Raw genomic sequence first — 16,812 nt, forward strand, 5'->3', positions numbered from 1 at the left:
TCACACTGAGAATCTGCTTTCTATGTTACAGATTGATTTGACCAGGTGTTGCCCACATGCTTTCAAATCGAAAAGCTGAAACAGGAAGAGTTATCAGGCTGAAGGCAAGGGAGATTTAGCAGCTAAGGAGTGGATCCTCAGTGCCTTGCATAGTTCCTTGCCTCTCCCCACAGCTGGTGAAAGACCATTTATTGTATAATGCATGGCTAATTTGCAGTTTATACATTCAACGTAATTGTATTGGGCAAAGTAAAATAATTATATTGGGCCTGGGAAAACAGTAGTGCCTGGAGACTTGAATTTGATGCCTCAGCTCATCCTTCAACAAATCTCTACATTAAGGCCTTGATATGACAATATTACCAGATCTGAGTTTCATAAAGGGTGCAAATGTTGCATAAATCAATACACTAAGCCACAAAAATGTATCTGAATAGTGTTTTATTGAATGTGATTGCTTAATTATGCATGGATCCAACACAGCTTCTTGTAGAAATTTATACTTGCTTCATAATTTAAAACAGCCTAACATTATATTTGTGATATCTTTGGCACTTAAATCAGACCTTTTTTGTATAAACCAGAGAGCTTAAAAGTAATAAAATATTCACATCCTTTATTGCTTGGCAAGTAAACTTCCCTTGTGTGAGACCCTTAAAACAGTGACCCGAAAATTAACAACTGGAGCCCATATTTAAATGTTATTGGATAAATAGAATTTGTGATCCCATGTCCCCTAGATCTGGCACATATTTTCCTCTACATTAGCAGGAAAATCCTCTTCTAAAAAAGAGAAATGCTCTTGCCAACTCTGGAAGGTATGAGGTATTAGCAGAATATCAGAACACTCCTCAGATTACACTTGCTTGGCTTTTCCTATATTTGTTTTTGTATAGAATCAGCTAATGCCTTTAGAAATAACCCCAAAATGTTTAACAAATGCTGGCAATCTAGTACTTGCCCAAATTTTTGTCAATTTTTTCTATAAAGGCAAACAATTAAGTAAACCCAAAGTAGTTTCTCCAAGCATTTTTGTTCAGTATGCCTACGCCACAATTTATGTAATGACCTATAGGAGTGAGTAATCCCACAGTAGCAACTTTGGAAAATTCACACAAATGAAACCCTCCTGAATGGCCAGATCAGTGCTTCTTTTGAAAGAGAAGACTGTGAAACACAGGAATATGGTTGGTAAAATCTGCTCTTTTGAAGCAGGGCCAAGGGTGCCACCTTGTGTTAGTCCATGATAGCAAGACACAAACTTTTATGTCTCTCCAGTGATAGTAAATTCATTCTTTTAAGAGACGTAGATGGCATCGTGTTGCACTTCACTGGGCCCTGCCATGGTGCCGTAGCCCTGCAGGCCCGTATGATCCAGAACTGTTCTTTCAGTAAGATTATGTCGCAAAACACGAGGGACATATACCTGGAATGGCAGAGAATTAGCATCTTGAATAATTAAGAATACTCAGACAATGTATGAATTCAAATTATCTCCAACCTTTTATTCCCGTGTCCCACTACTTCTATCACCAATCCTTCTGCATGGACAAGACCCCTCTCCCTCCTTATCAACTGTGTCACTAAATACCTTGCAGGCTGAATTACATTTTGCTTCCTATGCATCTCTTAAACCAGAAGCAAATATTTAACTGCTCTTGGGTGAAACATCATAATCGTCATGATCTTACAGGTGTCAGTAATGTCTGGAATGTCAGTGTACAAGCTAAGTGAGATCTTGCCTAATCTGAACGCCTCATGTACTGTTACTGTTTAGAAAACATATATTCTAAATAGGTCTGTTGGTTCTAAAATCTTTTACATGGGGAAAATATTTTGCCAACAGATAAATATTTTAAGTCAGCTAGTCTGATGTCAGCTAATGCAAGTGTTTTGTCACTTCACGACTTACTGAATAGAAAATTTGGATAGGAAACATTGGCTGAGTTCAGATGACATGCTAATCAACGGTTGTTTTCCATTTTGTTCTTATTATCCTGCATCCCCACCCGTTGATTAGCGTGTCATCCGAACTCAGCCATTTTCTCCCTCTCTCATAATGCTAGAATCCAGAGTCATCCTATGAAGCTGACTGGTGGGAAATTCAGGCCAGATAAAAGGAAGGACTTCTTTACACAGTACATAGTCAAACTGTCAAGAAATACTTTTGTAAGCCGCCGTGAGAGCCTTTTTTGGCTGAATGGTGGCATAAAAATCCTTAAATAAATAAAAATTAAAAAATTAAAAAAACTATGGAATTCACCACAAATTGGCCACCAATTTGAATAGCTTTATAAAGGAGTTAGACAAATTCCTGGAGAAGGTTTTAAATAGGGGTGTGCAAGGTTTGGCCTCATCTTTGAAAGTCCGAGGCTTTGGAGGCCATTTTACAGAATTGCTGCCACATCCTGCACAGCCCTTGCAACCAGTGAAAAAAGCCTACAACTCCCAGCATGCCTTGGCAGGGAGGGATGGACTTACTGGGTCGGGGAGCAATGGGTACTTGTGGCCTTTTTTGCTGCTGATCCCAGTGGACTGCCTACCTGCAGAAAGGGCCCTGCATCAGCGAGGAGTGGAGGGAAGCTGATGGCTCTTGGGGGATGTGGGAGGCTGCGAGATGTTCACAGACCCTGCAGTGAGCCATGAAGCGTCTCGCGCAGCCAGGTGGATGATCCACCAGGATCACCACTGGCAAGGTCATGAGGCCCAGTTCTTCCCTACCAAGGTATGCTAGGAGTTGTAGGCTCCCCCACCCCCACTGGACACAAGGGCTGTGGAGGACATGAAATGGCCACCAAAGCCTTGGATGTCCAAAGCTGAGGCCAAATCTTGCACAGCCCTAGTTATAAAATGGCTACTAGTCCTGATGGATATGTGCTACCTCCAGTACCAGTATGCCTATGTACAGCAGTTACCGGGGAACATCGGCAGGAGGGTGTTTTTGCACTTGTGTCCTGTTTGTGGACAGGTGGCTGGCCACTGAATGAACAGAATGCTGGACTAGATGGACCCTTCATCTGATCTAGCATGGCTCTTATATTCTTTTGCAAACACCTTCCTCACAAAAAAATGTTTTCCCATGAAGAGCAAGTAATATTTTTTTGTTAAATACTTACAGGTGATTTTGGAGCAATGTGATGTCTTCTTTCACTGATCTCTTGTTTTCCTATCTGCAAGTATCAATGAAGGAAAGCCAAATCAAGAAAACAAATTTCAAAACTAACATGTCACTTTAATAATACATACATATGTATACAGAAAACTCCTTCCTCTTTAAGGCATCATTTAAGTATTTAAAACTAGATTAATAGGCAGAACTTGACTTACTGAAATAAAATACAGACTGATTAGCTTTGATACGTGTGTGCAGGGCCAAATCCACCTCTAATGAAGTGGAGATGATTCACGGACTCTCAGATCCAACTACTGTGATTTACCTGATAGTTCTGGGGGCTCAGGTACTTGAGACAGCCAAAGCAGGTATATCCTAAGCCAAAGGCAATTGCTATAACTAGAACTAGGAACGTAAATAAAGTTGTAGGTGCTTTAAAGCCTAAAACAGAGAGAAAGAAAAATATATCAGCATGTTAAAAGATATGGACTAGAGGGCTGGTAAACACACATGGGAAGGAAGTGGGTTCCAACACACACACAGATCCTGAAGCGTATGAATGTACTATTTCATTTAGAAAAGAGTACTACTGCCATTTACACTAAAAGGTCTGTGTCCTTAGTCTCAACATCTGGATTGCCCATTAGACTGCTCCCAATATCAGAAGCCGTATTCTTCAGCCGTATCTTTGTCCTATACTCCCACCCACAGTATAATTTAGAAATTTGACAAAGGTCACTCTTCATCTGCTACACAAAATGGCTACCTTAAGTGTATTCATTCATAAGACGACTCATATTTACCTAACCTCAAAAAAGAGAAAAAAAACAGCCAAAACAGGCAGAGAATTGGAGCTGCAAGAGCCTGATTCACGGCAGCTAAATGGATCTGCTTTTCTAGCTTTGCAGGAAGGAATGCATAGTAGAGATTGTAGCGGTCAACCGAATGCCTCAGCAGTAAATAAATTAACCCTGAAAAATAGGAAATGAATGCCAGTTACTAAAAAGTATGACAATAAAATCTTCGTCACTATTTTCCACCTCAAAAGCAAAACGATAAAGATTTCCAATGTTTTCCAAAAGGTTGTATTCAGGCTCTTTATGCTTGACAAGGATTACAGTATGTACAGTATATAAAATATTCTCATTCAAGATTCTTGTGATTGATTTTTAAGAAAGATTGCACTGTGTAAACTTCGACCAGATACTTCTTTTCTCACTCTAGATTGGTATGGTATGGTATGATGAAAGGCTCATGTGTGTGATCTTTTCCTTGGTTTAACTCAAGGGTGGGCAACTTTGGTGGGCTGCCTGGGCCCACTCCCATGGGCACCAACAAACTAACAAAAAAACTTTTTTTAAAAATGGCATCTCTAGTAGCTATGGAGTGCCAAAAGGGTAAAAATTAGTTTGCAAATTTTGGCTGTTTTAGTGCTCCATATGAATGCCATTTCTTCCCATCCCTTTTTAAAATGAATTTGGGGGCAGTGGGGACCAGATAGAGCCTGTTGGCCATGTATTGCCACTCCCCTGGTTTAACTAGAATGAAGCAGCAGTTTTGTTTTCCATGCCCAAAGCAGTGTGCTTGTTTTCATGTTTATTTTGTGATACATTTTAATTATGTTTTAATGTTGTGTTTATTCAGCTGTGAATAAATACCATTCTTATCAGCATTCTACTAGTATATGCTTGAGGAGTTCATTAAGGTTTTGATTGTTTCATATTTTTAAAAAGAACTCCACCTTTGGTGGTACAGAGAAAAGTGCATTTGAGTTTGGCTACAGAACGACGATGACAACAAAAGCACTTCACTGGGATCAGTTTTTCTGCTGATGAATACCATGTTGGATAATAAATAATAATGAATAATAATGCTTGACCATTTGTTGCATGCAAAATTTCACACAAAAAAGAAAGCATACTAGTCCTAACCAAAATTCAATATGGTCAGGAATAAAAGAATAGAACTGAAACATATGAATGTAGGGACATAGGAAGTTCTGTTATACCATTAGACCAATGGTCCATATAGCTGAGTATTGTCAACACTGATTGACGACAGCTCTCCAGGGTTTTAGGCAGGTGTTTTTCCTGCCCTACCTGGGGACTGAACCTGGCACCTTCTGCCAGGTTCAATCCCCACTTCCTTTTCATGACACACTGGTCATAAGATCTGCCCATTACTGCTATATGGAAAGAGGACACTATGGGTTGCATTATCTAGTCTACCACACAGTGTTGTTCCCTTGGTGTTACAGGCAGAAATAGTTCCTTCTCTCATGCTGCTTGAACTGTAATAGCCTCTGGCCCTCCTTCATCATACTTTACACAAGCTTGCAAAAATTCACTGTCTAGACTCCCTGTTATTAATATATGTGAAACTTTAAAAATGTTGAGCGTCTTTTAGAACACTGGAAGTACATATGGAGACAAAGTTTGAGAAACTGAATCTCCTGCTCTAAGTTTAAAAAGCATTTAGAGTAAGTACACCTTGACAGTAACAAAATGATGTGTTATTTCCCAATTTTCCTTACGCTAATGTGAACAAAGTCAGCGAGCATCAAAACTGGTGTAATTCATAAGTTCCTATATCTCAATACTATTCTCAAGCCAATCTTTCACCACAGCTTGTCCTATTACAACTCCTATCACTGGACGACTTACCAAATGGGACAATAATGGGGCAAGTGATGCTGTAGGTCATGATGACAGTGAATACACAGAGTGTCCAGGCATACATTGCTCCAAACTCAAATTGAAATGCTTGGTGCTACAAAAAAATTAAACATTTATATTACACATTGCAAGGTCAAAGATTTGCTCATTTTTTCTACTACAACTATACAAACTGTTATTTTCAAAAGTGATCCCTACACAAGAAACTGATTTATTGCAGATCTGCACCAGCACAAAAAACATTCAACTGTGTAACTAGAAATATGTTGAGATCCAAGATAACAAGTAAGGAAAGTCTAGTTATTGGCTTGATCAAAACAGAGTACAGAATCATACTATTAAATACCTTCAAGTGTTGGGTCCTTAGCAGCAGCATAATACTGCCCCATAGCTGAAGCTCTCTGGGCTGTTTAAAAATATTTAAATACAGTCTAAGTCCCAGCTGATGCAAGAGATTTTATCCTGGAAGTGCCTAGCAAATCTGTTACAGTGGGCCTCAGACTGATCTATGGTGTTCTTAGGGCTGGCATGTCATAGACCCCAGACAACTCTGAAAAGCTCTGATGGATGGCAGATAGAGGATTCAACAGAGGCAGCAAGATGTTGTTCCTTTGCCACCCTCTCTGCCCCTGGATATATTTTACCTTAGGCACATGTCAGTATTCAACTGCATCAACTAGGAGTTCTCCATTTGCACTCAAGCCGTCTCCTATTTTGTTTATCACTCTTAACTCCGGGGTATACCCTGGAGCAGTAGGAACTCTACTCTGGAGAGGACGCTCAGGGGCAATTGTGTCAACAGCCTGAGTCATTTCTGCATTCCACAGATCAACCAGGAACTTGCGTTCTTTGGATGTGATGCATTTTAAAGTTTATATTAATTAAAAAAGTGAACTGTACTCTATTAAAAGGCCCCCAGAAAGCTGGGGATTCACTAACAAGATGCCAAAATGGGCAAAGGAATACATATTGTTGTGCAAATTTGACCAAGATATAAGAAGTCCTTGTGTGACAGAAAAGTTTTATACCTGCTTAACATTTTTTCTCTCGGCAGAAGATTTGGCCAGAATCATGCGAATGGTGTATAACACGAGGCCTGGCAAACGCAGGAGCTCCATCCCATTCCCAATAAAAGAAGATGCAATCACGTAGTTCACAAAGAAGGCTCCCTGATCAGGCAGAAAGACACACCTGCAGTGGGTTTCAAAAAAGCATGTACAAGTGAATAAGGCAGCAGGCAAATAACCTCAGACCGCCCCACTCATCTGGTCACCAATGGTGGAACATTCCTCCTGCACTCTTGAGAGCACCCTCCTTCTGTCCTGCACGCTGCACACATCTTTCAGATTACTTCTCTCAGTAACAAGCATGCCAGAATCCTCCTGATTTGCTCTGCCAATTACATCCCTTTTATGCCTAAGAAAGACCTAAGGAATTACAATATCTCAAAGGTGTCTCAGGTGTTTCTCTCCACAAGTTAAGTTTGAGAGATTCCTAGAGAATTATTACACCTAAAAAAGCAATTGCATCTGCCTAGAATTACTTTTATACCTAGTCTATTGGTGAGGTTTCTACTGCAAATTGTTCAACTTAACTGCACATGTTCAGATGCTCTTTGTATTCTTCAACCTAGCTCTTGCAGATGGGATTAGACATAGGGTTAGGTAACAAACAGATAAAAAGGATCTTTTAGATACTTACTCTAATCTAACTTTAGATTCAGATGCATTGTCAAACACCCAACGAAAGAAGAAATCCAGACTAGAAGAAATATTTGGTATTAGTCTCTCTAATTCACTACAGCATAAAACATGGGAACAAAATGGCCATTCTTAAGTGCACCATTATTTAATAACTTCTTACTCTTTAGTTTTGAACATTTTGCAGAGAAGGTTATGCTGGCCTAAGGGTCAAAACAGACATGACACAGGAGATCTGAGAGGAAGTCTCCCATCTGTATTAAGAACAAAAAACACAGCCTAACTTAAATGCAGCTGTTCTGGGAAATGTTGGAGAAGGCAGTATTTAACCCTTTGTCTCCCTGGAGCCATTTTCCTGATCATAATTTTTAAAGCTGCCCCACTGGGTAAAAATATGTTGTGCTTGTCGTCTTCTTCCCTACAAGCCTCCCAGTATAGCTAATAATGTTGGGGTCAATTTTAACTGTGTAAACAGGACAGAGGGAAAAGTCTGCCTTGATCAAAATTGGACCAGATCTCACAGCTAATTTTAAACTTATAAAAGAAAATAAGCAAACAAATGCTGTGCAATCTCTGCTTTGTTCTCAATTCCCATTGAAATTAATGAATTATACTTGCTGCCCACTTATTTCAATGTAATCCAGAGAAAGCTCTCGACAGGATCCAGGGCGCAGATATGCACACTACACCAGAAGTGATGCAAAATGAAGTTTAAGCAAACAATTCAAGTGAAAGGGAAGGGAGGGGGAGCTCTGCAGCTTAACTACACAGATGTGGGAAGGATTCAAGTCTGCCCTTGCTTACACAAAAATCACTACATTTGCCAGTACAAATGCTGAAATAATTGCTGGGGTGACTCATTGGTGACCCCCTAACCCACCATAGATGATCATGTTGTCTGAGCGCAGCGCTTTTCCTTCAAGGTAGGTTAATATTATTTTTATTTATTTACAATATTTATATAACGCTCCCCATTCAAGAATTTCAGGGAAATGTATAAATAAAATAAAAGAATAAAAACAGAATAAAAACACATTAAAATACGTTTTTAAAAGAAACAAAGTGCAAATAAAACCATGGCTGCCCATTAAGGGAAGGCTTCCTGGTATAATAACATTTTCAGGAGGTGCCGAAAGGAATATTTATTTATTTATTACATTTATATACTGCCCCATAGCCAAAGCTCTCTGGGCGGTTTACAGAAGTTAAAAACAGTGAACATGAAAAACAAATATACAAAACAAACAAAAATATAAAGTTGGCACCTGCCTGACCTCCAGAGGCAGGAAATTTCATAGGAAGTGGACAACCACACTAAAGGCTCTTCTCCTGGTGGACTCCAATTAGACTAATAGGTCTATATGGAACCATCAGGAGCATGACCTCAATGACCGGGCAGGTTGAGAAGGCACTCTCTCGGGTAATGTGTTGTCTGAATGCAGTGAGTTTACTGCAGGGTGAATTATTGTGTTGTTTGTACACAGAGTGCTTTCCGCAGGGTGGCTTGTTAACTATATAGAGTGGTTTATATTACCCAAACAAGCCAACTTGAGAATCCATGGCTTGTTGTTGGATTGATCAGGGTGGTTAACAAGCCACACTGCATGGTTAATGAGCAACCCTGCTGAAAACACACTGCGTTCAGATAACACAATAACCCACCCTGCAGAAAACATGCTGCAGAAAACGTGCTGTTGTGTGAAGGACTAAATAAGATGTTTCAACACTGCATATTCTAAAAGAAACCTCTGCAGCCATAGCTTGAAAACTGGGATTCTAATGTGGTCTTTACCTGGTTAAACCAAGTGAAGGTAGAATTAGCACCATGAAGATCAAAAATATGTAAACTTTATGCATCATTATTCTGTGTTCACCAGACCTATTAAAAAAAGAAGCAAATGCCTGATCATGTGTTAAGACAAACATGGCCCTTTTTGTCTACTTTCTACTCTGGTAGTTCTGACAGAAAAATGGGAATTCTAACATCTGGAAATAAATTGCTTCTGTTTGTGCTAAATTTGTTTCTTTAATTACGCTGTTCTCAAAATATGAAAAAACGAACAAAGCTGAGATCCATGCTGATCAGCCAGTCTACACAGACATGCCAGTCAGCTGTCAAGACAAATAATAAGTGCCACAAGCAATCCAAGGCATAGTTACAGCAGATCTACTTTAAAAGCATGCAGTCCTTCAATTCATGCTTTCACTGAACCTGATTAGAATCTTTACCAAAGAAAAGCCACATCCCGGATCTTATTCATTGGTCACCTAGGAAACAGAGCATCTGCCTTATAATTTAGTAGGAAGATTTATTCAATTAAAAGGCAATGCCTTAGAACAAATAATATACTCACTGACTTTCAGCATATTCAAAGTTAAGTAATTACTACATAAAAATGGAGGAATGGGGGTTGCTATGACTTGCAGTCCTACTTTCTACAAAATATTATCTTTTCTTCTCATGCTTCAACAGAATTTTGAGACCTTTAACCAGCTAAAAAAGAAATAAAGTGTACTCTTACTTTGTCCAGTGCAATTCAAGCAGTGTTGAGTAATAGACGATTGATGGTAGCAAAGATGAAAAGGACCACAGAAGGACTGTCGGAAAGAACTGGCTAACAATTGGGTTCTGGGGGAGGAAAAAGAAAGAAATGTAGCCCAGTTCTGTACTGCTACCTTGAATGAAACTGAGCTGAAAGTACGTTTCACATTAGTTTTTTTTTCAAAAAAAAGGTATACAGCCCACTGAAATAAGGTTTGGCTTCTGGAAGAATGCTGAGATAGTAGCTAGCATTTGGCAAGAAATCAGTCAGGATAGCAGGTTAACACAAGAAATAAGGGCTTTTGAATAATGACAATTTCTGGACAAGATCCTCCAAGTAATGTGTGCAGCATTTGCAATATGCAACTGTGCCATTTTCAGGCAATCTGTACTTCCCTAGTTTTGCATGAAACTAAAATGAAAGTTAAAGGCAAAAATATGTCAGACTATGTATACAGGTATAATTCTTTAGTCAGGGCATCTATTAGTAACATTTGCACTCTGCTTGAGATAACAAAGTATTGGAGGGAACAATCCTATGTCCCCTAGATAGCATTTGCGGGACATAGGATCTGAGGAGCCAGGAAACTTCCCTCTCTGCTTTTTCCCCTCGTACTGGCAGAGAGAGAACTGCACTGGCTACCTCTTAGCCTACATAAAACAGAGTGTGGAGACAAGGAGAAGGGGGTATTCCTGGGGAAGGGGAGGAGAGGAGAGTGGGGCGGCAGCCATACAGTATCTTACGGCTGCCCCAGCCTCCTTCCCCCTCACCCCAAAGCTTCTCCCAGATGGGTGAAATTGTCTGCCTGGCTTAAATGCAGAGCTTGATTGTGCCCTGAGTGGTTTACATGTAACAGTATTCAAAATCATGCAATAATAGAAAATTATCAAATGGAGCATCACAATGATAATCAATTACAAGCCAAGGAAAACATGTATGAATGGGTGTGTTTTCTGAAGGCATTTAAAACTCAAATTTTCTACTCCCAAACCACACAGGGGAGGGAGTTCCACATAGGGTGGGCACCACTAATGCGAGAGATTCAGCTACTGGGCATTACTGAAATGTAATAAAGAAATAAAGCCCACTTTCCAGATGTCACATGATGACATTCTGTTGGTCGCAGAATAGCCAGCAAGGATATTAAAGACCAGCTGGGTGTATAGAAGGAGGTGTTGTTGTTAGGTACCCTGATCCTGAGCTGTTTAGGGCTTTATATTTTAACAGCATTTTGAACATAGCCTGATAGCTAATAGGCAACTACTGAAGTTCTTTTAACACAGGTGTAATGTGTATATGGCTGGCTGTCCCACTGAGCATCCTAGCTGTTGTATTGTGTTCTAGCTGCATTTTCCAAATCACATATAGCACAGTGCAGAAGTCTAATTGTGAGGTTACCAATGCATGAACCACAGTGGCTAAGCTATCCCTACCTAGGAATGGACATAGTTGTTGCACCAGCCAAAGTTGGTAGTGGGTGCATTGAGCCACTGCTGTCACCTGGGGCTCCAGGAACAAGATGTATCCAGGAGTATCCCCCAACTATGGACCTTTTCCTACAGAGGGAGTTCTACCTCATCCAGAAGGAGCCAGTCAACTCAATTCCTGGGAACCACTCACCCATAGGGTCTCTATCTTATCAGGATTCAGTTTATTAGCCCTCATCCAGCCCATGACTGCATCCAGACACCAGTTCAGAACGTGCAGGGCTCCTCCTGACTCAGATGTTACAGAGAAATAGAGTGGGAAGTCATCAGCATACTGATGACACCCTCCCCCATAGAAGAACAGATGATGAAATGAAGATAGAGCGGGCTACTCACATTAAGATAATGAATAGGCTTGGTTACATTGAACTTGTCCATTGTGGAGATGATGATGGAAGGGGTTGTCAGGAAAAAAAGCCCACAAAAAAGAAGCAAATTGATACAAAACCACCGAAACCACCATTTTGCCCCTTGAACTGAGAGATTATTCCTGTCAAGTAAGAACACACAGCAGAGGAGTTAAATATTTAGATTTTGCAATATTAATATTAATAGATAACCTGTTTTGTTTAAAACAAGTAGATGAAAAACAGTGGGAATGGAGAGGAAGTAACAGGGGGGTGCTTAGCCCTTTCCCTGGCCTGCCGCTTTTCAACCAGAACCCCACCTTGAGCACCGAAGCCAACATGCATTCAGAATCCTGGCCGATACAAGATGGCAACATAACTTTTTATTTTTTAAAAAAAATGTTTTGTGCATTAGGTTCTTCAGGACAGCAACTCCTTATGAAAGGACATGAGTGCCCTCATTAAAACTGACATGCCTAAAAAGTAGGGCATTTTTCTACGTAAAAGTTAGTTCCTTACCCTAAGCCCTGAAATCAATCTGGATTCTCTAATAAAATAGATTTGTACCATTCTGGATCTTTCCTCTTTGGTTGGGATGGATTAATCCCCATATGCTTAGCCCTGAACACATAATCAATTCAACAACTGCTTTGTAAACAACGCCCTCCATGCACAGCCTTAGCTACTGGGCATATGCACTGTTGGATTTCCCTTGAAAATGCCACGACAGTTTACAAACTGGATCCAAACCAGTTTATATTTTTAGTGCAGACTTGAGAATTGCTTTAAGATAGTACTCCCAGAGCTGCCCACAGATTTCAGACTTCATAACTAAATAATGTGTCATTTGGATGAATCCAACATTGCACTAGTGGCCATCTGGTAGTGCAACAGGACTTTCTTCCTCTCTCCTCTGCAGCCTTTTGCGCTGCCTAAAAATCTGTTCAGGAGGGTTTCCATGGCCATGCAAGGGGCTGTGGGGGAGAGTGGAAATCACCCCCTTCTCAGTTCTGCTGATGAAGCTGCTTCAGTCAGTGAAATACCACCATTGGACACAACCTATATGTATGAAATGTCCAGTAGAAAGTTAATTGATGTTCTGGAAACAAACTCAGTCTCCTATTTCCATTTCTTTCAAATATGAATCGAGGGGAAAATTCAGAACCTTACCAACAAATATCCTCTGGATAGGGAGCATACACAACATTCCACTTTGAAATGCAGAGTTCTTTGCTCCAGGGTGACGGCTGAGGTTCTCCGTTACACTTATAGCCTTGACATTTACAGGCATTGAAATCTTTAAGAATACTGTAGTAAAACAAATTTGTTTCGCTTTTATGCGTGCTTCCTTCAGTGTCACTCAGGCAGAATATAATAGTCAGTATTGCTTTTTTTAGAATAAAGACACAATATAAAAATAATGTGACCATCTGCTGATCATACTGGGGGGGGGGAATACCTTTTAATAATTAGGTATTTTAGATAAATGTAGTTGAGAAAGAAGAAATTCATTGTCAGCGTAAGTCAAATCAGTCAACTGTCAGCTAAATCAGTTAATGGAAATTGCATCAGTCTGGAAATCTAGAAGTCAACGGAAAGCTGCGAAAGGAGACTTTGGGATATTGCCTCATTAGAAAAATTAACCAAAGAACTACGGACCATGCGTAATAACCCACCTGATAATGACTGTTACACATGCTGGCAACCTTGGCTTTCTTTAGGCAACCAGAGCAATGGGAGGCTGACATGTCCATGATCACATGTAACCATCTGGAAATACCTAATTATTGCTCCCTAACTAAATCTAGATGGGTAGACTTTCAAAAGGAAGTTTAGTCCTACAGTTTTATATATCTGTATCATTATATGCATATCATTTTCAATAGATTATTCATGCTTGCTGACCGTTGTTTTCATGTTGTATTGCTTGTTGATGAAATAAAAAATTCCACCCACCCAGTCTACTCCAAAGATGTACAAATATTAATGAAAAAACTTCATATGAGTTGAGAAAGCAATGAATATGCCCTCTAGCTTCCTATAGGATTTACTAATCCATGAACTGCTGTGGAGTGTAAATGGGAATAGGTTTGTGTTTCATTCTACTTAAAAGAATTCAGCTTTGGTTGTGATACTGAATTAAAGAACTTACTGTGTTGCCATGTATTTCTCCTGGAATGTTACAAAAGCCATTCCCAATGGCTTATCATGAATCTTCTTTTCCTCTTTCAAACCTTCTTCCAAATATTTATTGGCAACCTTGGTGTAGTAATCTATAGCATCCTCCTATTGGAGAGCAAAGTTCTACTATAAATCAGTATTGAAACTGTTCAGTTATTTAACTTTCTCCACCATTTTCAAAACATTTTTCTTGCTACTGGGATCCAAGAGACCTAGACCTAGCTAGAATTTTTTAAAAAAGCTTTCTAAATGACTCCAGGTTTAACACCAATAACACCAATTTTCTGTAATACATTCCAAGAATGTAGTCTAACACAAAAAAACTATTGTGGTACATGGGACCTCATATTTGTTAGCAGAAAAGAAAGCAAAACAGAAAAACAAACCTTGAATACATAGCATAGAATGGAAAGGATCCAATGTACTCCAATAGCCCAATAGAAGTCTCCCCTCCGCCAAAAGAATATTACAAATAAGTTGGAGCAGGATAAATCTTCTAAGTAAAACAAAATAATTTTGTTTTGTATACACAGGAATGCACAGAAAGTTTTCTATATAAACAGAAAAATCTATTCCAGTGTCCTTGAAAACATTTAAAGAATGTATTTAAGGTAAGAGGCAAAGAGCTAACATTTTCCTCAGACCAGAATTAACAGTTTCACTTTCTCATTCTCATAAACCAGCCCTGATAGCTTAGTAATTTGTTTAAAGTTGAAAGGGGAGAGATGAAACACCACAGGACAACTAGCTCATTAATTGTTGATTACATAGAATATGAAATGGTTCAGGTTTGCTAAAAAGCTTTTGCAAATATTTCAAAACAGTTGCTGGAGTCCACAGCAACCCACTAGCACAGGAGGGTTAAACACAAACAAGTACTGGAAATAGTACTGTTTCCACTTCTTGTTCTATTTTAAACAGTTACTTAGACAAACGTTTTATACTGAAATTGTCCAATGTTTTAGCCAAACAAAGCAACAGCTGCTTACCCTTTCACAACCTCTGATGTCACAACAGCAGAAATGCCCACATGGTTTTGTGTGTACGCGATATTGTTTGCCACATTTCTCCAACATGTTTGTATAATAAGCCACATTTTTCATCACCTTTTTTCTGGACACAAACATATATGTTTTGGTGATGTCACAATAGATTCATTGCCAAAACTGAGTGTATATTATAAATTCTTTTTTAAAAACCCGCAATAGTCACAGAACAGCCAAAATACATAGATGAATGACACTTAATATATATGCTAAATATGTATCATGTATCAAATTAGGCATATTGAATAATACAGACAAAATCTACATAAGCTTTACTTTTAAGCCTTGTAGTTGATTTGTACAAAAAGTAATTAGGAGAAATTCCTCAGATGCATACCTTTGATGGATTTTTTTTTGATGGATAGGTGCTTTTATTGTATTAAAAAGATTAAGAAAGGACTATTTGATGTTACAGAAATAGCAGATATACCTATACTATGTAAGGGCCATGGTGTTCCTTATAATGTGTGTGTGTGTGCAGTGCTCTATTAGGTTATTACCCTACCCTTCCCCAAAAAGCTCAGGGAGGCTACATGAGGTTCTCTCATTTTACCCTCACATTTCTCTAAAGATGGCAAGAATGGCAGCTGGAATATGTGAGGGTTGGTAGTATTGGGAACCTGTATACACCTTTAACCCTACCCAGTAACTTGTCTAGTTTGTTATATTTTAAGATTTATTGTAAGTTGCCACAAGAACTTTGGCTAGCAGGCAGGGTTAGGCTAAAAGACAGCAACCGGCCCAAGATCATGCAGTAAGCTTCTTAGATGATCAAAGATTTGAAACAGAGTGACATGCATCTAAATTCATCAGCTAAACCAGATGTGGGTTCTGCATTGCAACTTATCTCAATGACCAAGAGTCAAATTGTAGTCAGATATGTGGTTCTCGTACATTATGGAGACATATACAGATATGTAACAAATGAAGTCAGTCTACTGTGAAAAATTACTGCAGGTATTTCCCTTCCCGCTAATTTTCACTAAAGCTCTCTTTCTTTGCTTCAGACATATTTTAGAGCTGAGCTAATATGGTTCATCAGGCCATTTTTCATACAAGTACCTCTCTTGGAACAGATAAGTGAGTTTGGCTACATCATAACATATCTGGACCTCTTCCACAGTGCAGGTTGGATAGGCTTCACTGCAAAAGAACAAAATAGCTACATTACAACAGACCATCATAAGACAGTGGGCTGGTTCACACATAAAGGCAAACTGCAGGATTTGCTGGATATGAGCAGGAGCAAGCGGGCACCCTCCAGGGAGCTCTTCACTTCTGCTTTCATTTTACAACCTACAATTGTCAGAATCATAGGTTGTTCTCATGACATCCAAACCCAGGCACTCCGGGTTATTTTGGGGTTAAACAAACCTGAGTGCCGGGGTTTAGATGTCATGACAGCAAGCTATGATCATTATTATTCTGTTTTTATTTTATTTTACCTTGTACACCTCTCCAAAATTTTGAATGAGGAGCAGTATATAAACATTGTAAATAAATAAATAAATAATGGGTTAATTAATTAACCCATGATCTGCCATTACATGCAAACTGCATTAGTGACATTTACACAGCTTTAAAATACACCTTTAATACGTTAGATATTTCAGCCCAAAATCCTCTAAAGTAAGGATGCAGTTCAGAATGGACTTGCTGTTACCAGGCTTCTCTGTTACCATTGCCATCATTTTAATACCTTACCTGGTAGCAGTTGCAAC

General features: G+C 39.2%; 1 protein-coding gene across 3 annotated transcripts in view; it reads right to left on the bottom strand.

Annotated features, from left to right (window-relative positions):
• Window positions 1-426: 426 nt before the first annotated feature.
• Window positions 427-16,812, bottom strand: part of TMEM63A (transmembrane protein 63A) — a 34,067-nt gene continuing 17,681 nt past the window's right edge. For all 3 annotated transcript variants that reach the window (XM_063124130.1, XM_063124128.1, XM_063124129.1), the window contains 14 exons: window positions 16,154-16,234; window positions 15,035-15,158; window positions 14,017-14,150; window positions 13,035-13,172; window positions 11,854-12,007; window positions 10,010-10,116; window positions 9,280-9,366; window positions 7,489-7,548; window positions 6,816-6,978; window positions 5,776-5,881; window positions 3,916-4,083; window positions 3,438-3,553; window positions 3,117-3,170; window positions 427-1,426 (listed from right to left, as the gene is read on the bottom strand). In XM_063124130.1, coding sequence (XP_062980200.1) covers window positions 1,298-1,426; window positions 3,117-3,170; window positions 3,438-3,553; window positions 3,916-4,083; window positions 5,776-5,881; window positions 6,816-6,978; window positions 7,489-7,548; window positions 9,280-9,366; window positions 10,010-10,116; window positions 11,854-12,007; window positions 13,035-13,172; window positions 14,017-14,150; window positions 15,035-15,158; window positions 16,154-16,234 — 1,621 coding nt within the window. In that variant the 3' untranslated portion in view covers window positions 427-1,297. The remainder of the gene's footprint in view (window positions 1,427-3,116; window positions 3,171-3,437; window positions 3,554-3,915; window positions 4,084-5,775; window positions 5,882-6,815; window positions 6,979-7,488; window positions 7,549-9,279; window positions 9,367-10,009; window positions 10,117-11,853; window positions 12,008-13,034; window positions 13,173-14,016; window positions 14,151-15,034; window positions 15,159-16,153; window positions 16,235-16,812) is intronic.

This window comes from Elgaria multicarinata, chromosome 4 (genome assembly GCF_023053635.1).
Source record: "Elgaria multicarinata webbii isolate HBS135686 ecotype San Diego chromosome 4, rElgMul1.1.pri, whole genome shotgun sequence".
NCBI lineage: Eukaryota > Metazoa > Chordata > Lepidosauria > Squamata > Anguidae > Elgaria > Elgaria multicarinata.